The 17,266-nt window shown below is 41.4% G+C and overlaps 1 protein-coding gene across 1 annotated transcript in view; it reads left to right on the forward strand.

Moving 5' to 3' along the window:
- BAG3 (BCL2 associated athanogene 3) overlaps positions 1-16,677 on the forward strand; it is a 19,417-nt gene extending 2,740 nt beyond the window's left edge. The window contains exons 3-5 of the mRNA XM_009278102.1: positions 10,847-11,203; positions 13,334-13,714; positions 15,354-16,677. Coding sequence (XP_009276377.1) covers positions 10,847-11,203; positions 13,334-13,714; positions 15,354-16,127 — 1,512 coding nt within the window. The 3' untranslated portion in view covers positions 16,128-16,677. The remainder of the gene's footprint in view (positions 1-10,846; positions 11,204-13,333; positions 13,715-15,353) is intronic.
- The last annotated feature ends 589 nt before the right edge of the window (positions 16,678-17,266 follow it).

Here is a 17,266-nt window from a genome sequence, read left to right on the forward strand (position 1 = left end):
GGGGTGGCAGCGCTCGCCCTGGCTCCGGCAGTACCCGCCTCATCGCGCCGGGGACAACCGAGGCGTTGGGAAGACGGTGCTGCTGGGTGCCGCTTTAAGCGGGAGCCCCCCAAATTGTATTTAACTGTATGCTCAACGTATAAAAAACACAGCAGTTGGGAGATAGATTTCGAAGACAGCAGGTATCTTTGACATACCTGTTGCAACTACTTCTCCTGTAGCCTTACATAAAACGTGAGGATCAAAGCACTCAATAAGTGTTATTATTTTAAGAACTTAATGTTTCTTAAAATAGTAATTGCCCACTTCGTGAGTGCAGACCGTGACCCGCTGTGAGAGCAGCCTGGTGTTGAAAAGAAAGGGAAGGGACGGGACATACTTTCCTATCGCACTGCAACTAAATTCAGGTTAACCTACTGGAGTTGCATTCACAAAGTGTTTTAACGGACCATAATTGACAAAACGTATCCTTTCACCCCCTTTTAAACTTTTTAAGGGCTAGTTAATTTGATCTATAAATAAATGGCATAATTCTAGTAATACTACAAAGAGGTCTTAGAAAAATATAATTTGATAACGTGAATATTGAGAGTGGCATAGGAAAAAGTACTTCAACTGCGTTTTGGAGACACGATCTGCCTGGTATAATGAGGCACCTGTTAACACTGGCTGTTACAGCAGTAAAAATAATAAATAGTATGTTTTTTATAATCATAAAACGTACTTGAGAAGACAAGTGCGCTGTTTACTCAAAGGCTTTTGTTATGGAAATACTGCTTGAAACTAACCCATTTAACAGAAAAGTCACATTTAAGTTGCTTTTGATAATTGTGTGAAAACAGTGTTTGAAGTACTCTGGATCAGTACTCTGCTTGAGTGGGTGCCTGAAACAAAAATTTTCACCCCCATCTGATGTGAAATCTGTGGTAATGAAAAGTGCCTCTTCTTCTGCCAACTTCCAAGGGTTATTACAGACAGAAGAAGTTGCACCTGCTTTTGAACGGTTTTTGTGGGATATACTTTTTTCCAAACAGGAAAATCTGTTACTGCTCACTATAAGCAGGAATGTGTGTATGCTTTGGGATCGTTCACTGGGAGAGAGAGAAATGCTTGATTTTGGGGAGTTCCAGTCTAATGTTGCTCAAACAAAAAACCCTCCAGTTTATGGCGATGGAAGTTGCGAGTAACTGTGATCTGATACAGCCATTTGTCAGAGCCTTGAGTTAAGAATATCTGCTGGAATTAACGGACAGCTTCTGAAATTGTTTGTTAAGTACCAGTGCATTTCACAAGAACAAGTACTATTTAGCAAAAGAGTCTCAGAATCAGACCCAATGAAAGTATTTCTCTTCCTAAATAGTATTTTCTTAGCTAGACAAAGCCAAAGAAGACAGATCACCCACTGACGCTGAATTTCAAATCCAACAGTGATTTTTGAAGGCATTAGACTCTTTTTTTTTTTTTTTAAACCTAAACAAGTAGGAAGGACAAAATCACAGGTGTAGGCAGAAAGAGAGGCTAGATATGAACAGCTTTCTGATTTCCCTCATTCTTAGTCTAGCTCAAATGAGAACTTGGGGCTCACTTTTAGAAGTGATACGAGAATTGCAAAAGCTGACTGTGTGTGTCAGGCTTAGTGCATCTTTTCAAGGATAATTATACAAAGACCAAACCTGCGCTGACTTATCGCTGCCTTGCTTTCATTGAAATCGGCCAGTGAAACTAGCCATTTTGTTGATCACAATTAGCGGTTTTGTTGATGGTCTTTAAGCAACCCTTACACTACATGTATCAATATTTTCTCTCTGAATATTTGTTCCCTTTCTGAAGAGACCTCGGCAACGAAATGAGGTATTACACTGTAAGTGGACAATGAACGGAGCACAGGTCTAAAGCTAACTGAGCCTTTTTAGCTAAGTAATATAGCTGAGACAGTATTAATAATGAAGTCCCATTTTTCCTAAGTGGTTGATCTTGGTCTTCTCACTTACTCTAGACTTGACATCAGTGTAACTATGCTGACTGCAGTAAACCGTACCAGATATATAATCAGGTAAAGGGAGAAATGGCTCTTCTAAAACTTTAACCCATGACAGAGCCGTTTTAAATCAACAGAACCAGACCTTGATTTTGCATTTAACTATGTATTTTAGATGTGTTCATCAATTCAGATGGCTCTCTGTTACTTTCTCATTCAGTCTGGCCTTTTTTTACCCACATGAAGGATGGGTGTCTTTCCTCTGTGTGTTTAGCTCTGTCACTTGAATGAAATCATTGCAGTATAAGGCTGGACTAGGGAGACTTTCCTGAGAAAGAACAGAAAATCTCTTACTGTACTCCAGTGAGAAATAAGCCATGACTTTGCAAATGACTGAAAATCATTTATTAACAAAACCTCTTGGCAGACTAATGATTTTCGTCTAAGTGTCTAATTAGTTAATAGTAAGACATTCAAAGAAAAAGGTACAATCAATATAATGAAGCATGTATATGCATACTTTTACTAAAAAGTGTTTACTAGCAATGCCACTATTCTTCCTATCTTTTCTTTGGTAGAATTATCGATTTCCTATGCTTATCTGTTGTTGGTATTTTCTGTGTTAACTTACGCCATCACAGCTCAGCATACTTTCTGCAAGATTGTCTTACAATGTTAAATTGTTTACTTGGTATTCCCCAAAGTGTTGATAAAAATAGATTATGTTTAAAGAAGAAAACAGAAACAAGGCTTGTATAAGTTAGTTATTGATGCCTCTTCCATATGTTGTTTCTGCATGCAGTAGACCCAATGGGAAATACTGCAACTAAAAATAGGCCAAAGGAATTGACTGTGCTGAGCTTCACTGAACTAATAACGACGATGATCGATAGCTCACTAATGCCTTAGGCTTGAGATAAAAGCTGTACCAGCCAGCCACAAAGTCTGGGAGTCATAAAAGTGATATATTTATTAGTTGCAACAATAACTGCACAGGCCTAAACAAAGGAAGAAGAAGCCATCTTACCCTCTTACTGATGGCTTCGTTGGTGTTTGGGGAACAACTAACTATACATAAGCTTCCATCCTCACCCTTCCTGTTACTCAATGACTGTTGCATCTCTTTTCTCTCTGCTTCCTCAAATAAGTCTTAAGTCACTCGATTCCCATCTCTTTAGCAGTGAACTTATTTTTGAGCACTGACTTCTCACATTGGAGTTGACTGAAAAATTCTTGGTAGACCAAATTAGAAATTGCATTGAAATTTCGATACAGCCTCTCTGAAACTCGGCGTCTTTTGCAGTGGTTCGTATCAGTGGAAGGGAATGTAAGACTAGGTAACAACTGAGGTCTCTTTTACCTGCAGTATTTTTTACATTACTTACGCTCATGTGCATTCTGTCACAGTCAGGTGTACAGTTCATCTGTCCCTTAATAAATTCGTTACTGGATTATAAAGGTACTGTATATAAAATGCATACTACATAGGAACTGCAAAATTATCAGTAGGGGATTTTTGGAGGGTTGTGTGCTGGCTTTGTTCAAGTTCCCTGAAGCTGCTTTGTGTAGTTATTTAAAGCCCCCCTTGATAGAACATGGTAAGCAGGGAGTTAATTTATGGAGATACCAGTTAATGTGAAAACAAGGAGTGGATCAAATCTGAAATAAGAAAAAGAACACAAAGAAATGATACTAGAAATAACGTGGCAGTGTCTGGGCAGTCATGCAAGAGGAAAAGCAAGGAAGGTCTTGCATGGTTCTGTGTAACTCTTGACACAGTGTACCTCTTCTCTAAAGGAGAAAGGAAGAATACTTGTGCCAGGTAGCAGCATTCTTGCCTACGAATTGTATTTTTAACACCTATAACCTATACACAGGCAAGACTTTTCCATAACCACACGGCAAAAATAGAATTGTTCCCACTTGAACCATGATAAGGCAGGTAACAATCCAATACGCTTTGGGGTATATAGACAGTATCGCTCTCTAGGTAAGCTCTGTCTCCACCTTCTTCTGTGGCAGCTATGTCCTCTCTTCATGCCAAGTTAAATATAAATATAAAATAGAAAAAATGGCTTGTTCATACAAATTACATTACGTAATTATAGATGAAAAATGCTGTATCTTCAAATACGTTGCAGAAGCTGTTGATTTCATTCTTTCTTTTTCATCCTTGGTTTTACAGACAGGAAAATGAGACATGGGGTGGTGAAGCGACTTGTCTAACATCACCCAGTAGGTCAGGTAGCACGAAAGTACGTTTTTATGGCTGATGGCAAAGCCTTATAATTGATAAATAGGGTGCAGTGTAGGAAAATTGCTGGCTAAGGAAGTGAAGTCAGAAAACTGCTGCGTGCAAAATGAAATTTAGATGAAAATGTAGACCCTGACTATAACCTGTGAAATTCACAGCCGACTCTTCAATTGTTAGCTACTTACTCCCCTTTTTTTATGGGGCACTGTTTTGCTAATTCTTGAGGCTTGTGCTTTCTTCTGTGTTACAAATTTCTGGCTCACAGCTAAGAGCAGGAGGGCAACAGGTTGACCACCTGCTTCTTAGGTAAGCAGGCAGTGAACAGAAATAACTGAATAAAGTGTGTCATTCTCATCACCCTTGACAAGGATATTTCTGTTAGCGCTCTAAAGGGCTTTTCTTTAACCCCATCCATTAAAGCTGGCAGGATGGGTGGTGATACAAGCTCTCTCCGAAGAGCGCTCTGCTCTTCGTAGCAGTCATTGCTTCTTTCTCTGAACATGTTCAGTTTGGCCCATTGGATGCTTTCTGTGCATGGGCCAACTTCCACTCGTGGGCATAAAGGGCGAGTATTGTCATATCTGTGCCAAGGCATTTTAGCCTAAGAAAGAATCATCTTAGTGATCAAAAAAGAACAGTTTTAGTTCCTGAAACAAGATTGGTCTGCAAGATAGCCAACATATTTGCTTCAGTAAGGCTCTCTGTTGTGGAAAGCTTAGGATTAGTTTTCTCCTTCAACTTTTAATAGTATTTATTTATTTCTAATGACATCATTGCGCTTCATCAGTTAGAACATACGTTAATGTAATACTTGTATAATACAACATGCTATTTACAAGAAACAAAAGGCTTGTTTGCCTACACATGTGTATGTTAGGAAATAAAACTTGGCATTCAACAAGTAAAACATCAAAAGCAGCTTGGCGTATAAATGGGTTACATGATGTGACCGACACAAAGTTCTACTGAGACAGCTCATGCGACTAAGCTTATTCATGGTTTCCTTCAGTCATTAGCTAATGATACCTTGCTCAAATGCCTATGTGCTCAGTGTATATATTTAAGCACAAATTGTGAGTAAAAGAGTGAGAATGTAAAAAGCTTCAGTGGCTGAAGCACGGCAGTAGGAAGTTAGGGGTGAGCGCTGAGAGCAAATCACTCTCCACCTTCCCACTTGCATAGTTCTCTGGGAAGTATTAATGAAATGTACTTTATGGTAATGTTGTACTATTAATATGCTTAAACACAAAGCACTGTTGAGAAACTTTTTAGTGCTTTAGTCAAGTTACAAGGAATACTTGGATATGCTGATTTCTGTCAGTAGCAAAGCTAGTGTAGTAGTTCTGATTTGCCTAGTTAGTGTAACAGAGAAGAAAAAAAAGGTCTGGCCAAAAGTAAAATAAAAGCAGGTATGGAATCCAATTCTAATGGTGAAAGGTTTGCCCTTCCATGACATAGTTGTTTTTTTTTTTTTATAAATAGAATTGGTATATCATTCTTAGATTTGACTATTAGATACTACTGGCTTTTTTGGTTATTCATGGCAATTTCTGATTAAAAAATGGATTTGAGTATATGTGCAAAGAAAACTTAATTGTTGTATTTCAGTCATTTATACTGTTGTTTTCTGTTGTGAAAGAACAGAATCATACTACTCCCTTCTTCCTAAATATATAGGATCCAGGCTTAAAATCATGGGAATTGTGCTCTCAAGTCAGATTTTGTCAGATACTAGCATTTTCTCAGTCATTTGAGCAACCAGAATACTTTTATTTGCATGATACTCTTTACAGCAGCAGCGTAAAAGTTCAGAACCATACTGAAGTCAGTAGATCTGTTTGCATACAGAAAGAGATATTTCATCTCTTGGTAATGTTTGTAAAATTTGTGTTCCTTTGCTAGATAACATTTACAAAACAAGTACAATTTAAATATTTGCGCTGCTGCTCTGCAAGAGCTACAGAGGTGCTACATTTGTGTATAATACATACGTGCTTTAGAGAACTGAATTTACTGTACTACAAATAATATCAGTACAGGTCAAGAAAAATGCAAGGGTGTGATGGCAGCAAAACTTGCTTTTTAACTTCTTTTTCCGTAGACCATTTAGTATAAGAGGAATGAAAAATGTATTATGCAAGCAGTCTTAAAAGGGAGATTCCAAGTTCGATACAACTATTCAAGTAATCTAGCATGCATACAGAATATTTTGACAAATTTCATTCTATTGGTACAGCCATCTGGATGATTTCAGTGGCAATTTGCTAGCATCAGCAGTGACTGAATTTGCAGGTTTCTGTGTTTCAGTCTGGAATAACACTTGAGCAGTCACTGGGGCACATTAGGAGATACGCCATTATCCACTCCGGATAGATAGTACAGCTGTAGCGGGAGTTTTGTTGCAAAGTTATGTTTTTCTCTTGCTGTCACTCTTTTCATGCCAATGGCACAGTGTCAGAACTCACTTAAAATCTAAGCAAGTTTGAGGATTTTAGCGTCACTCCTGACCATGCCCTTCCCATGGGAAGCCAAGAGTAGGATATGGGGGTATGAAGAGTTTTTTCCAGTTGCACAACTTGTGCTGGCTGCACCTTTATTTATCATGGTGATGGCCTCACAACAGAAACGCATGTCCTCGTCCCGAGAGGTGGGAGCACTGTCATTCCTCCTGAGGAGATCTCCCAGCACAGCTCGGCTGTCCCACTCGCAGCTTGTTCAAAACACAGTGATGCTTTTTCTCTCGTTTGACTGGTGATGATGACTCCGTTATACTTGTTCAGCACCTCCTGAAATGGTGGATCGGGTCTGAGTTTCTGGTGGTGTTTCAGGCTACCTGAAATGTAGGCTGGGACTGTTGTCAAAGTTTCTGAGCTGCTTGAGGGAGTTTTTTGCGTTTTTGTGCTCCCTCCTTTTTGGGGATTATGTCTCTTAAATGTAAAATAACCATGTGATCACAGCTGGGATTCTTGCAGTGCTGATTGTCAGTCCTGCTACTTATGGAAAGATTTGTTGATATTCTGTTGCTTATAATTACTCAATTTTATTGTCAAAGAACTTCTTGTTTCCTTGGATAAGGGCAGGAGAAATTTACCTCAGTTTTTTTAATGCAGAAATCTGAGTTGGGTTCTGGTTTTTATACTTAAACTGGGAAGGATGATGGGCTAAGGCTTGTCATTTGTTTATTGGTCATATCTCTTTGTGCACTTTTGTGTTAAATGTGAGCTCTGGGCTTTTTCAGATAACATGTTTGTTAATGTAACGAGCAAGAACTGCATTTGATAGAAGGCAAATAAAAACAAAACCTGGCCATTTTTGGTCTCCTGGCTGTCTGTCCTGTGAAACAGAAATTAAAGCATTCAGAGGGAATCCACAAATCTCTTCTCTGTAGCGTTGCAACGAGAGTTTTCCAGAGCTCAATTCTGTTCCTCCCCCTTGCCGCAGTGTCCCCAGGCACACCTGAGCTTCTCCTGAAGGCTCCCAGAACCTGTTTGTCCAGGCTGGAAACATAGGCTCCCTTGCACAAAACAGAACTGCTTTGGCCAAAAGCCTGACTATGAGGGTACTGGGATCTGTGTGCGCTTGCTGTTGTGCTGGATCCTCACTAAAAATGAGCCTGAACCACTTGCAACCTACCTGACCCCAAGGCCTCTTTAGTCTTTGGTCATAGTGTTGCAGTGTCATGCCTCAGTGCAGGGTGTCTCAAAGCACACAGATTGTGTATGTTCGTGGACATATGAAACGGTGGGGAGAAAGGGAACAGGAAAGAAGGAGGAATGTTGAGGATGTGGTGATACAAACTGGCTAACATAAGAAACCGTTCAGAGGCTTAAATATTAATTAAGTGTTGAAGAGAACAATGTGGATCAGGAAGAGCAGTTGTGATGAAAGCACCTTCCCTAAATCTGTCTGCCTCAGAGCTACTGACAGTGGGGGGAAAAAAAGGGATGCTGCATTTGTTCCTTTACTGAGGACTGCTCCAATATGACTGCACTGTTAAGAGACTACACACACACACACACGTCCTCTGTGGTTAGCAGACCTGGCTACAGGGAAGAAAAAAAGCCTGGAGCAAAGGACTAACTTGAAATGCTAACTTTCCACAGGAGCAGCACAGGTTGTCTGAAGCTGTAAGAATAAATGTTTATGCTGTGGCTCTTAAAGAGGGGCCAGTGTTTCCATTAAAAAAAAAAAGTATTAAACTTGCCAAAAGTTTCACTTCAGATATAAACCGAATAGTTTGAAAAAGCATTGTAACCTGATTTTTCTTTGATTTTGGGCTGCTTCTTTTGTATTTCTTACCAGGGCTTAAGTTGCAGAGGCAGATTTCTCAGGTTGCTAAGATTGTTCAAAACAAGGGCAGCCTCAAGGGTATGAAAATGAAGACAAGGGAGGGGAAGCCTGTGGTCAGACTCCTAGGAGGGGGTTCATGGAGGGTGGGAGGAGTGGGACACCGTCTGTGGTGAAGTCTTGGCAGGGACTTAACATTGTGGATTACTCCAGGATACTGAAGGGCTTATCCCCAAATGGAGCCGTTCAAAACATTGCAGACCCCTAAAATGCCAAGAGAGAGGAGCTGGCAACTAATCCCTTAGGGCAGATTTGTTGTACACCCACGTGGAGTGGAGCAAGTGTGGCCGAGGGCCTTCTCATGTCAGGGCATCTGTAGGTGCTGCTGGCCCACCCAGCTCCTAAACCCTTCCCAGCACCGACACTTGCGACGGGGAGTCTGACAAGGCTGGAAGTGAGTGAATCTCCTTTTTATAGCCGTGGGAGCCGTGCCTGTAGGTGGGGTGGCTGGCTGTGAACTCTCAGGTTACACCCGCAGCCTGCCGCCTGCTCGCTCCGTCAGGGAGACTGTGCCGAGCAGCTGGTGCACACTGGGCGCAGAATGCATTGAGTCAGTGCGGAGCAGCAAGGTGCTTCTTCCGACTGTCGAATCATCAGTTTCCCTCCCTGCTCGGCAGCCTGCTCGGCTCTGCTCGCCTGGCAGACATTTGGCTCTGACGTGGCCTTTCATTGTTGCTAGCTGAGCGCACCTCAAATTCATTTTCCGGCAAATGCAGTTTGCTGACATAACTGCATGTCCCTCCAGATCCCAGGAGAGATGGCTGCCGGGAATGCTGCGGATTCAGGGTTATGCTGGTAGAAGGTGAACTGGCAAATGCTTGTTGGTCCTTGGGGTCCTGAAGCCCCTAGACAGCCTGTGTTCAGCAGAGGAATGTGGTTTCCTGGTAGGGTGAATTTAAAATGACTCATCTATCGGCAGTGGATCCCGGTGCAGACCTTGGCATGAGATCATCCTTGTTCTGCAACTGGAAAAGCCAACTTCAAATTACTTCTCTGTGCGAACTTTCTAGGCCTGGCTCTCCTCTATGCCTCTTTCAGAATTTTTCCTTTGTTTGTGGAGGGTTTTTTTTTTAAATGAGTAGAAGGACATGCAACATCAGGGCTCTGACTTTGAACTTGTTCCTTTCAGTACTTGTTTATCTTTATTTTATTAGCTTACCTAAATAAAAGCCTTTATTCTCTGCAGTTTCATTGCTTACAGGAATTCTCAGAAATTACTTTTTAAGGGGATACTGTCATATAGGAAGAACACTCAAAATCTGGTTGGTAAAATAGTTACTTCTTAATGAATTAGTATATTAATGTGTACAGAAGCGACATTAAATATTTTTGCAGCTTAAACACCCCTTTAAAAATAGGGTTTCCAACACTTGCACCATATGTCCCCTTATTAAATTCTCCTCTTACTGAATAATGACATTACCCTCTGAATGACAGAGGTGCTTGTTATATGATCTGTCTTAGAGATACATCTGGAACTTGGCCCTCGTGGGGCCTCAAAATAGAATGACTGATGCAGGAAGAACTTACTAGAGTACTTGTGAGGGCTCTTAGTACAAACCACTTCCACCCTTGCCAGAGCTTTGACATTGTCCAGTGAGCATACTCGGACAACGCTGGGATTTATTTTTTTTCTTGCTTTTCAGCATTTTCCTCTTCGTTAGGCTATGCTGTCTTCCCTTCTCCTCTCCTTCAGTATTTACTGAACTGGATCCTCCTGTAGCTGAAAGTGAATATATCCTTCAGTATGCAGCATTAGTAACTCTTTAGATAGCCAGTGGGAAGAACACCACCAGCAAACATTGCACTTCTGATGGGATTAGGCTTCCTTGAAAGTTTCTTGTCAGATGTTATCTATAGCACTGGGTGGGTTCCGAGAGGTGCTAAGGAAATGTCTCTGCTCCCACAGGCACTTGTTTGGAGGAGCTCTGTCTGAAGGGGGTGGGCTGGTGGCTAAATGCAAGTAATGTATGCTAAGTAAGAAATCCTGTTGTAATTAGGCAGGTATTTTAAAGGCTAAGTTGGTATTTATGAGAAGTGGGTTTGAAAGACTCGTACATAAGCAGATTTACCTTACTTTCTTCTCTTGCCCGCAGATCTGGAGTGTTAGCACCTGCTGTTAGCTGCCCTGCACAGACCCAAGAGGGTCTGACTTCTCATACGCAGCTGATAATGCTTTTAGGACAGACCTTTAGGGCAGCTCTTTCTCACCAGGTGTATTGAGCTGAGCTACCAGCAAGCACTATGTGATGTTTTTTAACTTCTAGGAAGGCCAGTCGTCAGCAAATGGTCCATCTCGTGATAGCCCCAAGCAGCCACCAGCAAGAGAAGGAAACATGGGATACCCCAAGCTCCGGGCTGGCTATATCCCTATTCCCGTGATCCACGAGGGCATCGATGGCAGACAGCAGCACCCGTGCTTTTCTGCTCCGCAGCCTGGTGGGCAGCGATACAAGACAGAAGCTGTGCCTACCGCGGTGCAGGCACAGCCACCTCTAAGGGGGGCCTATGCCGGCCCTGAGTCCCCTCCAAGGGGACCAACAGAGGCTTCTCAGACAGATAAACAATGTGGACAGACAACGGCAGCTGCAGCAGCCCAAGCACCGGCCACACATGGACCTGAGGTAACTTGTCAGTATTGCTGGGGTGTGTTTGCATTGGTCTTTGCAACATTTATGACCTGAATGTCACACGGGTAGTTTATCCTTCAGAAGGCCAAACTTGCCACAGGATTACATTTTCCCAATACTTCCAGAGTATTAAAATGCAAAAGTGCACAGTCATGGCAGCATAAATATGTAAGGTTTTTCTAGCATCGCCCGCTTTCGTTCTGGAATGATTCTGCAGAAACAAATGCATGTAAATGGCTTCTGCAAAAAGGGAGCCTCTGAGCTGTGCAGGTCCTGCAGCAGGGGAGGGTTGTTCTAGGGTTTATACTGGTTCCCCCACAAGCAGAGGATACAGGCAAGTCTCTTGTGTTCTGCACCATGAGTCAAGAAACTGAAGAGAACAAAGTGGGAGAGAAAAAAATAAAAGTGGCCAGTTAGCTAACAACCCAGGCCATGTTAGAAGTACTGCTGTGATCTTTGCTTTCCAATTTAATACTACAATTGTATTAAGTGTATAGATTTACATATATACAGCTTTTAAAATGAATTGTAAAGTATTTTTGTCATTCAATAGCATGTTAAAATACTTTAAAACTATGAACTTCTTTTAAAAAAAAAAAAAGTCACCCTGCTTGCTTTGCGTTTCAGAAGGTAGGATTTTGGTTTGCCTGTTCTCTCTAGAGAATTAACAGAATTGGTATTCTTGTGATATATGGAAATATCAACCTCATTTTTATTCAAAGTAAGATCAGCAGGAAATTCAGCCTTCACCAAGCTGAAAATATATCATCAGGTCTGTAATTCAGCAGTGGTGGCTCTGAAACCTGTTTGGAATCTGAACAATGTAATTAAAATTCTGTTAGCAGGTTTCTCAGCTGACTTGATTAACAATGCCTTGTCCATGCAGTGCCAGGACAAGAGGCTCAGCTTTTCCTTCTCCCAACTCTGTACAGCTGGGAATACACTTTATCTTGTATGCAGAGTGGCTTCAGGAACACATCTGCTGTGCCTCTTACTGAAGTCCTCTAAGATAACTACTGAGGACCTCAGAACTTGCTGTTACAAACTTAGGCAGCACAGTGTGGATATCAACTGACCAGAGCCTGTGACTGTGCCTTTAAACCCCATGTTGACAAGACCACCAGTAGTGGCAGTGATGGGTACCATAATACAAACCAGCATTTATTTATTTATTTATTTAAGGTTGCTGTTTCATGGGCAGCTGAGCTGAGCAGTTCATCAGCACCAAAAGAGGGATCTTGTTCCCTTTCTCCTGCCTTGCTTGCCCTTCTCTTGCCTCTGGCTGTGTTGTCCTGCTTCAGTCTGACCTGGACTTTCACTGAGCTGTGTAACAAACCCGTCAGGAAATAATTTTTTTCCTCTTACTTAGTGAGTGAAACTGGTCAGAGAATAGCCTAACAACTGCTGGAGTTGGTGCAAAGTAGGTGAGGTGATGGATTGGCATAGCAGGAGAAGGAAGGGAGCTGTGAGCAAATAAGCTGCCTTTCCCCAAACTGCAGCCCCACAACCTGGAACACGCTGGGAATGGGATTCTGCAGCAAGCCCAGTGCTCGCTCCTGCTAACAGCAGGTCTAAGCTAGTGCAGCTCTCACTGCTGGTGCCAAGGGGCTAAGGTGTTGAAAGGTCTTAGGTGGGGAAAAGGGGGCATTAGCCATATGTGCATTGCCATAGCCTGCTACCGAATTACATGCTTTAAAAAAAACCAAAACAAAATCTGTTAAGTGTGACCAGGATCAGAAGTCTAAATGTTGTGTGCCTCTGTTAGGGGTTTGTTTTTGTCTCCAGTGTATAATTTGTTTGCTTAACTTTAGTTTGCCTCAAATTTAACAGGTTTAGACAGGAACAGCCACGCAAAAGCAGCAAACATTCTGACTGAGCATCCACTCCCTGCTCATTCGAGGGCTGGGAATGCTGTAGCTCAGGTTTCTACTTGTTACAATGATGCTGTCTCAACTTACGTGGTTTGTCTAGTGAGGCCCTTGGCCAAAAACCCAAGGAAATTGATCCTTTGCATGCCGGAAACACAAGTTCAGTTTCTATGACCATCTCCTCCTTTTCTCTTTGGAAATGAAAAGTGAGCACAAAACGGTTAAAATTTAATAATGGATTTTGTTTTCATGGCAGCCTCAATCTCCTGGAGCTTCTGATTCTCCAACGGTTTCCCCTCAGTCCTCTGGCAGACCCAACGCAGGAAGCCACCAGCTTCCTCGCGGTTATATTCCAATTCCTGTGATCCACGAAAATATCCAACGGCAACCAACGCAAGCCTACCATCAGGCACAGAAGACACACTACCCTGCCCAGCAGAGTGAATACCAAGCCCACCAACCAGTGTTTCACAAAATTCAACCAGATGAGAGGGAGCCTAAGACAACGCGAGCGCAGTCTCCATTCAGAGTGTCTCAGAGAGGCTCATCGAGCCGCGAAAGTTCACCGGCCAGAGTTACCACCCAGATACAGCCCCCAGTTCCCATCAGAGTGCAGGCAGTTGTAGACAGACCCCAGGTATGTAGAATGGGGAAGGGAATTACCTGCCAGGTATTTTGTTCAGTGTGGCTAGAGCTGAAAAATTGGCTCAGCCAGTCTCCATTTCTGTATTTAAACAAATTGGGAGATACTGAGATAATATACTAGCAGCAAGCTGCCTTTCCACTTAACAGGGTTGTGGAGTCTTTGGATCACTGAAATATGATTTAACACACAATTTGATTTTCCTCTCGTCAGAGTCTAATTTGGTGTAATTACACTGAGGTCACTGATGTTGTGTTATGTTTGTGAGAAGAAAATCAGGTCCACGGGATTTGTGGCATCTATGTAAATACACCTCACTGATGTCTCAGAACCATTTAGGAGATAGCATCAGATGCACAAAGTAATTTTAGTTACAAAGGAAGAGGATCAGCAAAACCTAATCTTAAGAGCTTTTTGTTCTTCCTACATGAAGCATGCTCTTGCTCATAGGACATGTTGCTCATTGAACATTTTTTCCATGTAAAAATTCTTACTAAAACTACAGTTAAAGACTACTGGGAATTTGACGACTGTGAATGTGTGGAAGGGGGTATGTATAAAAACAAGCCTTGATTTCCTCTCTGGAGAGATTTCACATTGAAAATGACAAGAACAGAATTAGGTTAATATTTTTGAAAACCCAGGTGCTAGGACAAAACAATGAAGACTTCAGATTTAATGGCATATTCTTGGTTATAATGCTAATTTATTTTTACAGGTGAGAATTTGAGCTCCCAAATCAAATTCTATGTTTAATGGGTAAAGCTGTAACAGATTGTCAGTGCAGGCTGACAATTATTTGGTTTAAATATAAATATAGGTATTTTATTTCAGCCATCTAAATCCATGAGAGCTGGATCTAGTACCTTTCCAAAATCACTGTATATGTGCACAAATAAGTGAAGGGGGTGGCAGGGGAAGGAAAATGCAGATCTTGTGAATTCCAGTTTTCTGCTAGGATTTCAAAACTAATCTCAATTTCAAGAAATTTCTGATTTGATGACTGTTAGATCTGTAGTAATCCCAGGGATTGTCTCTAATTGCTACAGTGTAGTAAGATTGACATAGTAACCTCTGCATGTAAATACTCTAAAGATAAAATCACTAAAAATAAGCACTAGCAAAAAAAGGAATGTCCTGAAAACAGGAATGGGATGAGAATAGCCCAAACTGTGATTAAAACTCAGCGAAGTAGCTTTTCAAGAAACACCAGCTCTCAGTTAGTGACACACTGAGGATGAAATCTTGACCGCGCTGCAGTGAGCTGCAACAAATCTTACTGACTTAAGTCAGGTCAGGGCTTTGCTCTAAGGTCCCATCTCATAAAACTGCTTGTAGGACTGATTTCAGTGAGCATGGGCAGGATTTGGTGGGTTGAAGTTTAATGTCTTTGGGAGTTGATTGGTGCTTGTTATCTGCAATAGCTTGAGAACAATAACTGAACTCTTCAGCACAGTGCTTTTTTTATTTTAAAACAATAAAATTCAGCAATGCACAGGAAAGCATCATCTGGTGTGTGCGAAAATAGCACTTCTAGAAGTACAGAAAATTGGATGTTAGGTTACTTGTTCTTTAGAAGGAAATACGAAACATTGTTCATTATATCTCAACAAAAACTTGCCTTGCTCACCAGGTTTCTCAGCAACAAGTCCCACGTCAAGAGCCACCAAGACCATCCCCACCGCCTGAAATCAAACCTGAAAACAAGGCAGTCCCACCACCTGAAACTGAGGCGCCTTCAGCATATATCCCAATTCAGGTCACCCACCAAGAACCGGATTCTAAACTACCACCCCAGAAGCCTCCAGCCATGGCAGAGAAAGCTGATAAAAAGGTTCCCTGCCCAGCTAAAATTGTTCCCCCACAGGAAAGGCCTCCTCCTGAAGAAGTGGCGACACCGAAGACAATGGAAACGGGAGAACCTCAAAAGCATCCTGGTGTTTTGAAAGTGGAGGCAATTCTGGAGAAAGTACAAATACTTGAGCAGGCAGTCAACTCCTTTGAAGGCAAGAAAACTGACAAAAAATACTTGATGATTGAAGAGTATTTGACCAAAGAGTTGCTAGCCCTAGACTCAGTGGACCCTGAGGGTCGTGCGGATGTGCGCCAGGCCAGGAGAGATGGTGTAAGGAAGGTCCAGAACATTTTGGAAAGACTTGAACAGAAAGCAGAAGATGTCCCAGAACCAGTTCAAGTTGATGGACTTCAGCCAAATTTGCCAGAGCCTAAGCCACCACAGGAAATCATGGAGATTGAACCTGTGGTAGTCAAGAACAAGGGAGATAACAGTAATAAAGATGCTGAAGAGGAAACCAAAATGGAAAGACATCAGCCTGAAACTAAGGAAGAAGTGTTTACCAATCTCGCCACCACGACAAACACATCTAATAATCCAACTGAACCGTAGCCCCATGCTGAAATTAAAATCTCTCAGACTTTATAACTTAAAAGTGTGTTTAAGTGAATTTTAAGTTGCATGCATTTCCAGAGCTCTTTTCAACTGGTTTTTAATCAACATAGCAGCTTGGGACACAGTAAACACTTTGTGGGGGAAGGAGGGAGTTAGAAAGAAAGTAATGCATTTATCCTTTATTCTTACACTATGTAAAAGACATGTTTCAAAAATAAACCCTGTACATAATCACTTTTAGATCAGCTGAGTGGAAAAAAAACCACAAACCAACCAACTACTTCAGGGTTAATATTGATGCATGTTGTTTAGGGTGTATTCTTTTGCAGGTGATTTTTGTAAAATCAGTGGCCTGCATTGTCAGAATACCAGTCCTTCTGTAAGTGTAGCCACTCTTAACAGTAATGTTTTTATTTTTAATGTTCACAGTTGGGCACTTTAAGTAATGATGGATGGAAAGTGTGTAAGAAACTGTAGGGATATTTATATGTGTGCAGGACTTCAATGCTATATTTTAAGAGGGAAATAAAATAATATAGAAGCCTAATTCAGTCTTGTGATTTTATAAGCTGGAAATGTAAGGGCTGTAATCAGTTTCAAATACACTCTTCTTAAACATAGAGGTTTCTTTTAGTACACCATTGTAGTTGAAGTCCGACAGCTGCTTTGTCATCAAGACCAAAATGTGCCTTTCTCCGTTCACTTGCTCCCTTTTAATGTCATTGCTGTAGCACATATGTGGATTGAGGAAGGAATTTGGCTTAGTATTTCCTTTTTCTTTTCTTCTCCCTCTGCTCTGTGAGTCACCATTTAACAGAAATGTTTATAACATTAAGAAATCCATATCTACTGCTGTTGTCTTACAGAAATTTACTTTACAGCATCTTAAGTTGTTCTGCAAAGTCATTAGCCTTTTATTAACAACTACTTCCAAATTTCCAGCCAAACACACTTTGTATTCATAGAGCCAATACGATTAAGAGGTAGTCCTCTCATTTTGTGAACAGTTTAAGCAATACTTCGTGCTTGTTCTAAGTGATTAGCAACTTAACACTTAAGCAGGGGACATAAACCATACTTCAGCTACATCCATATAAAATGAAAGCAGCAGAGTCAGAGCAGTGCAGAACGAGTGC

The sequence above is a fragment of the Aptenodytes forsteri genome, unplaced genomic scaffold, assembly GCF_000699145.1.
Source record: "Aptenodytes forsteri isolate BGI_AS27 unplaced genomic scaffold, ASM69914v1 Scaffold15, whole genome shotgun sequence".
NCBI classification, from domain to species: domain Eukaryota; kingdom Metazoa; phylum Chordata; class Aves; order Sphenisciformes; family Spheniscidae; genus Aptenodytes; species Aptenodytes forsteri.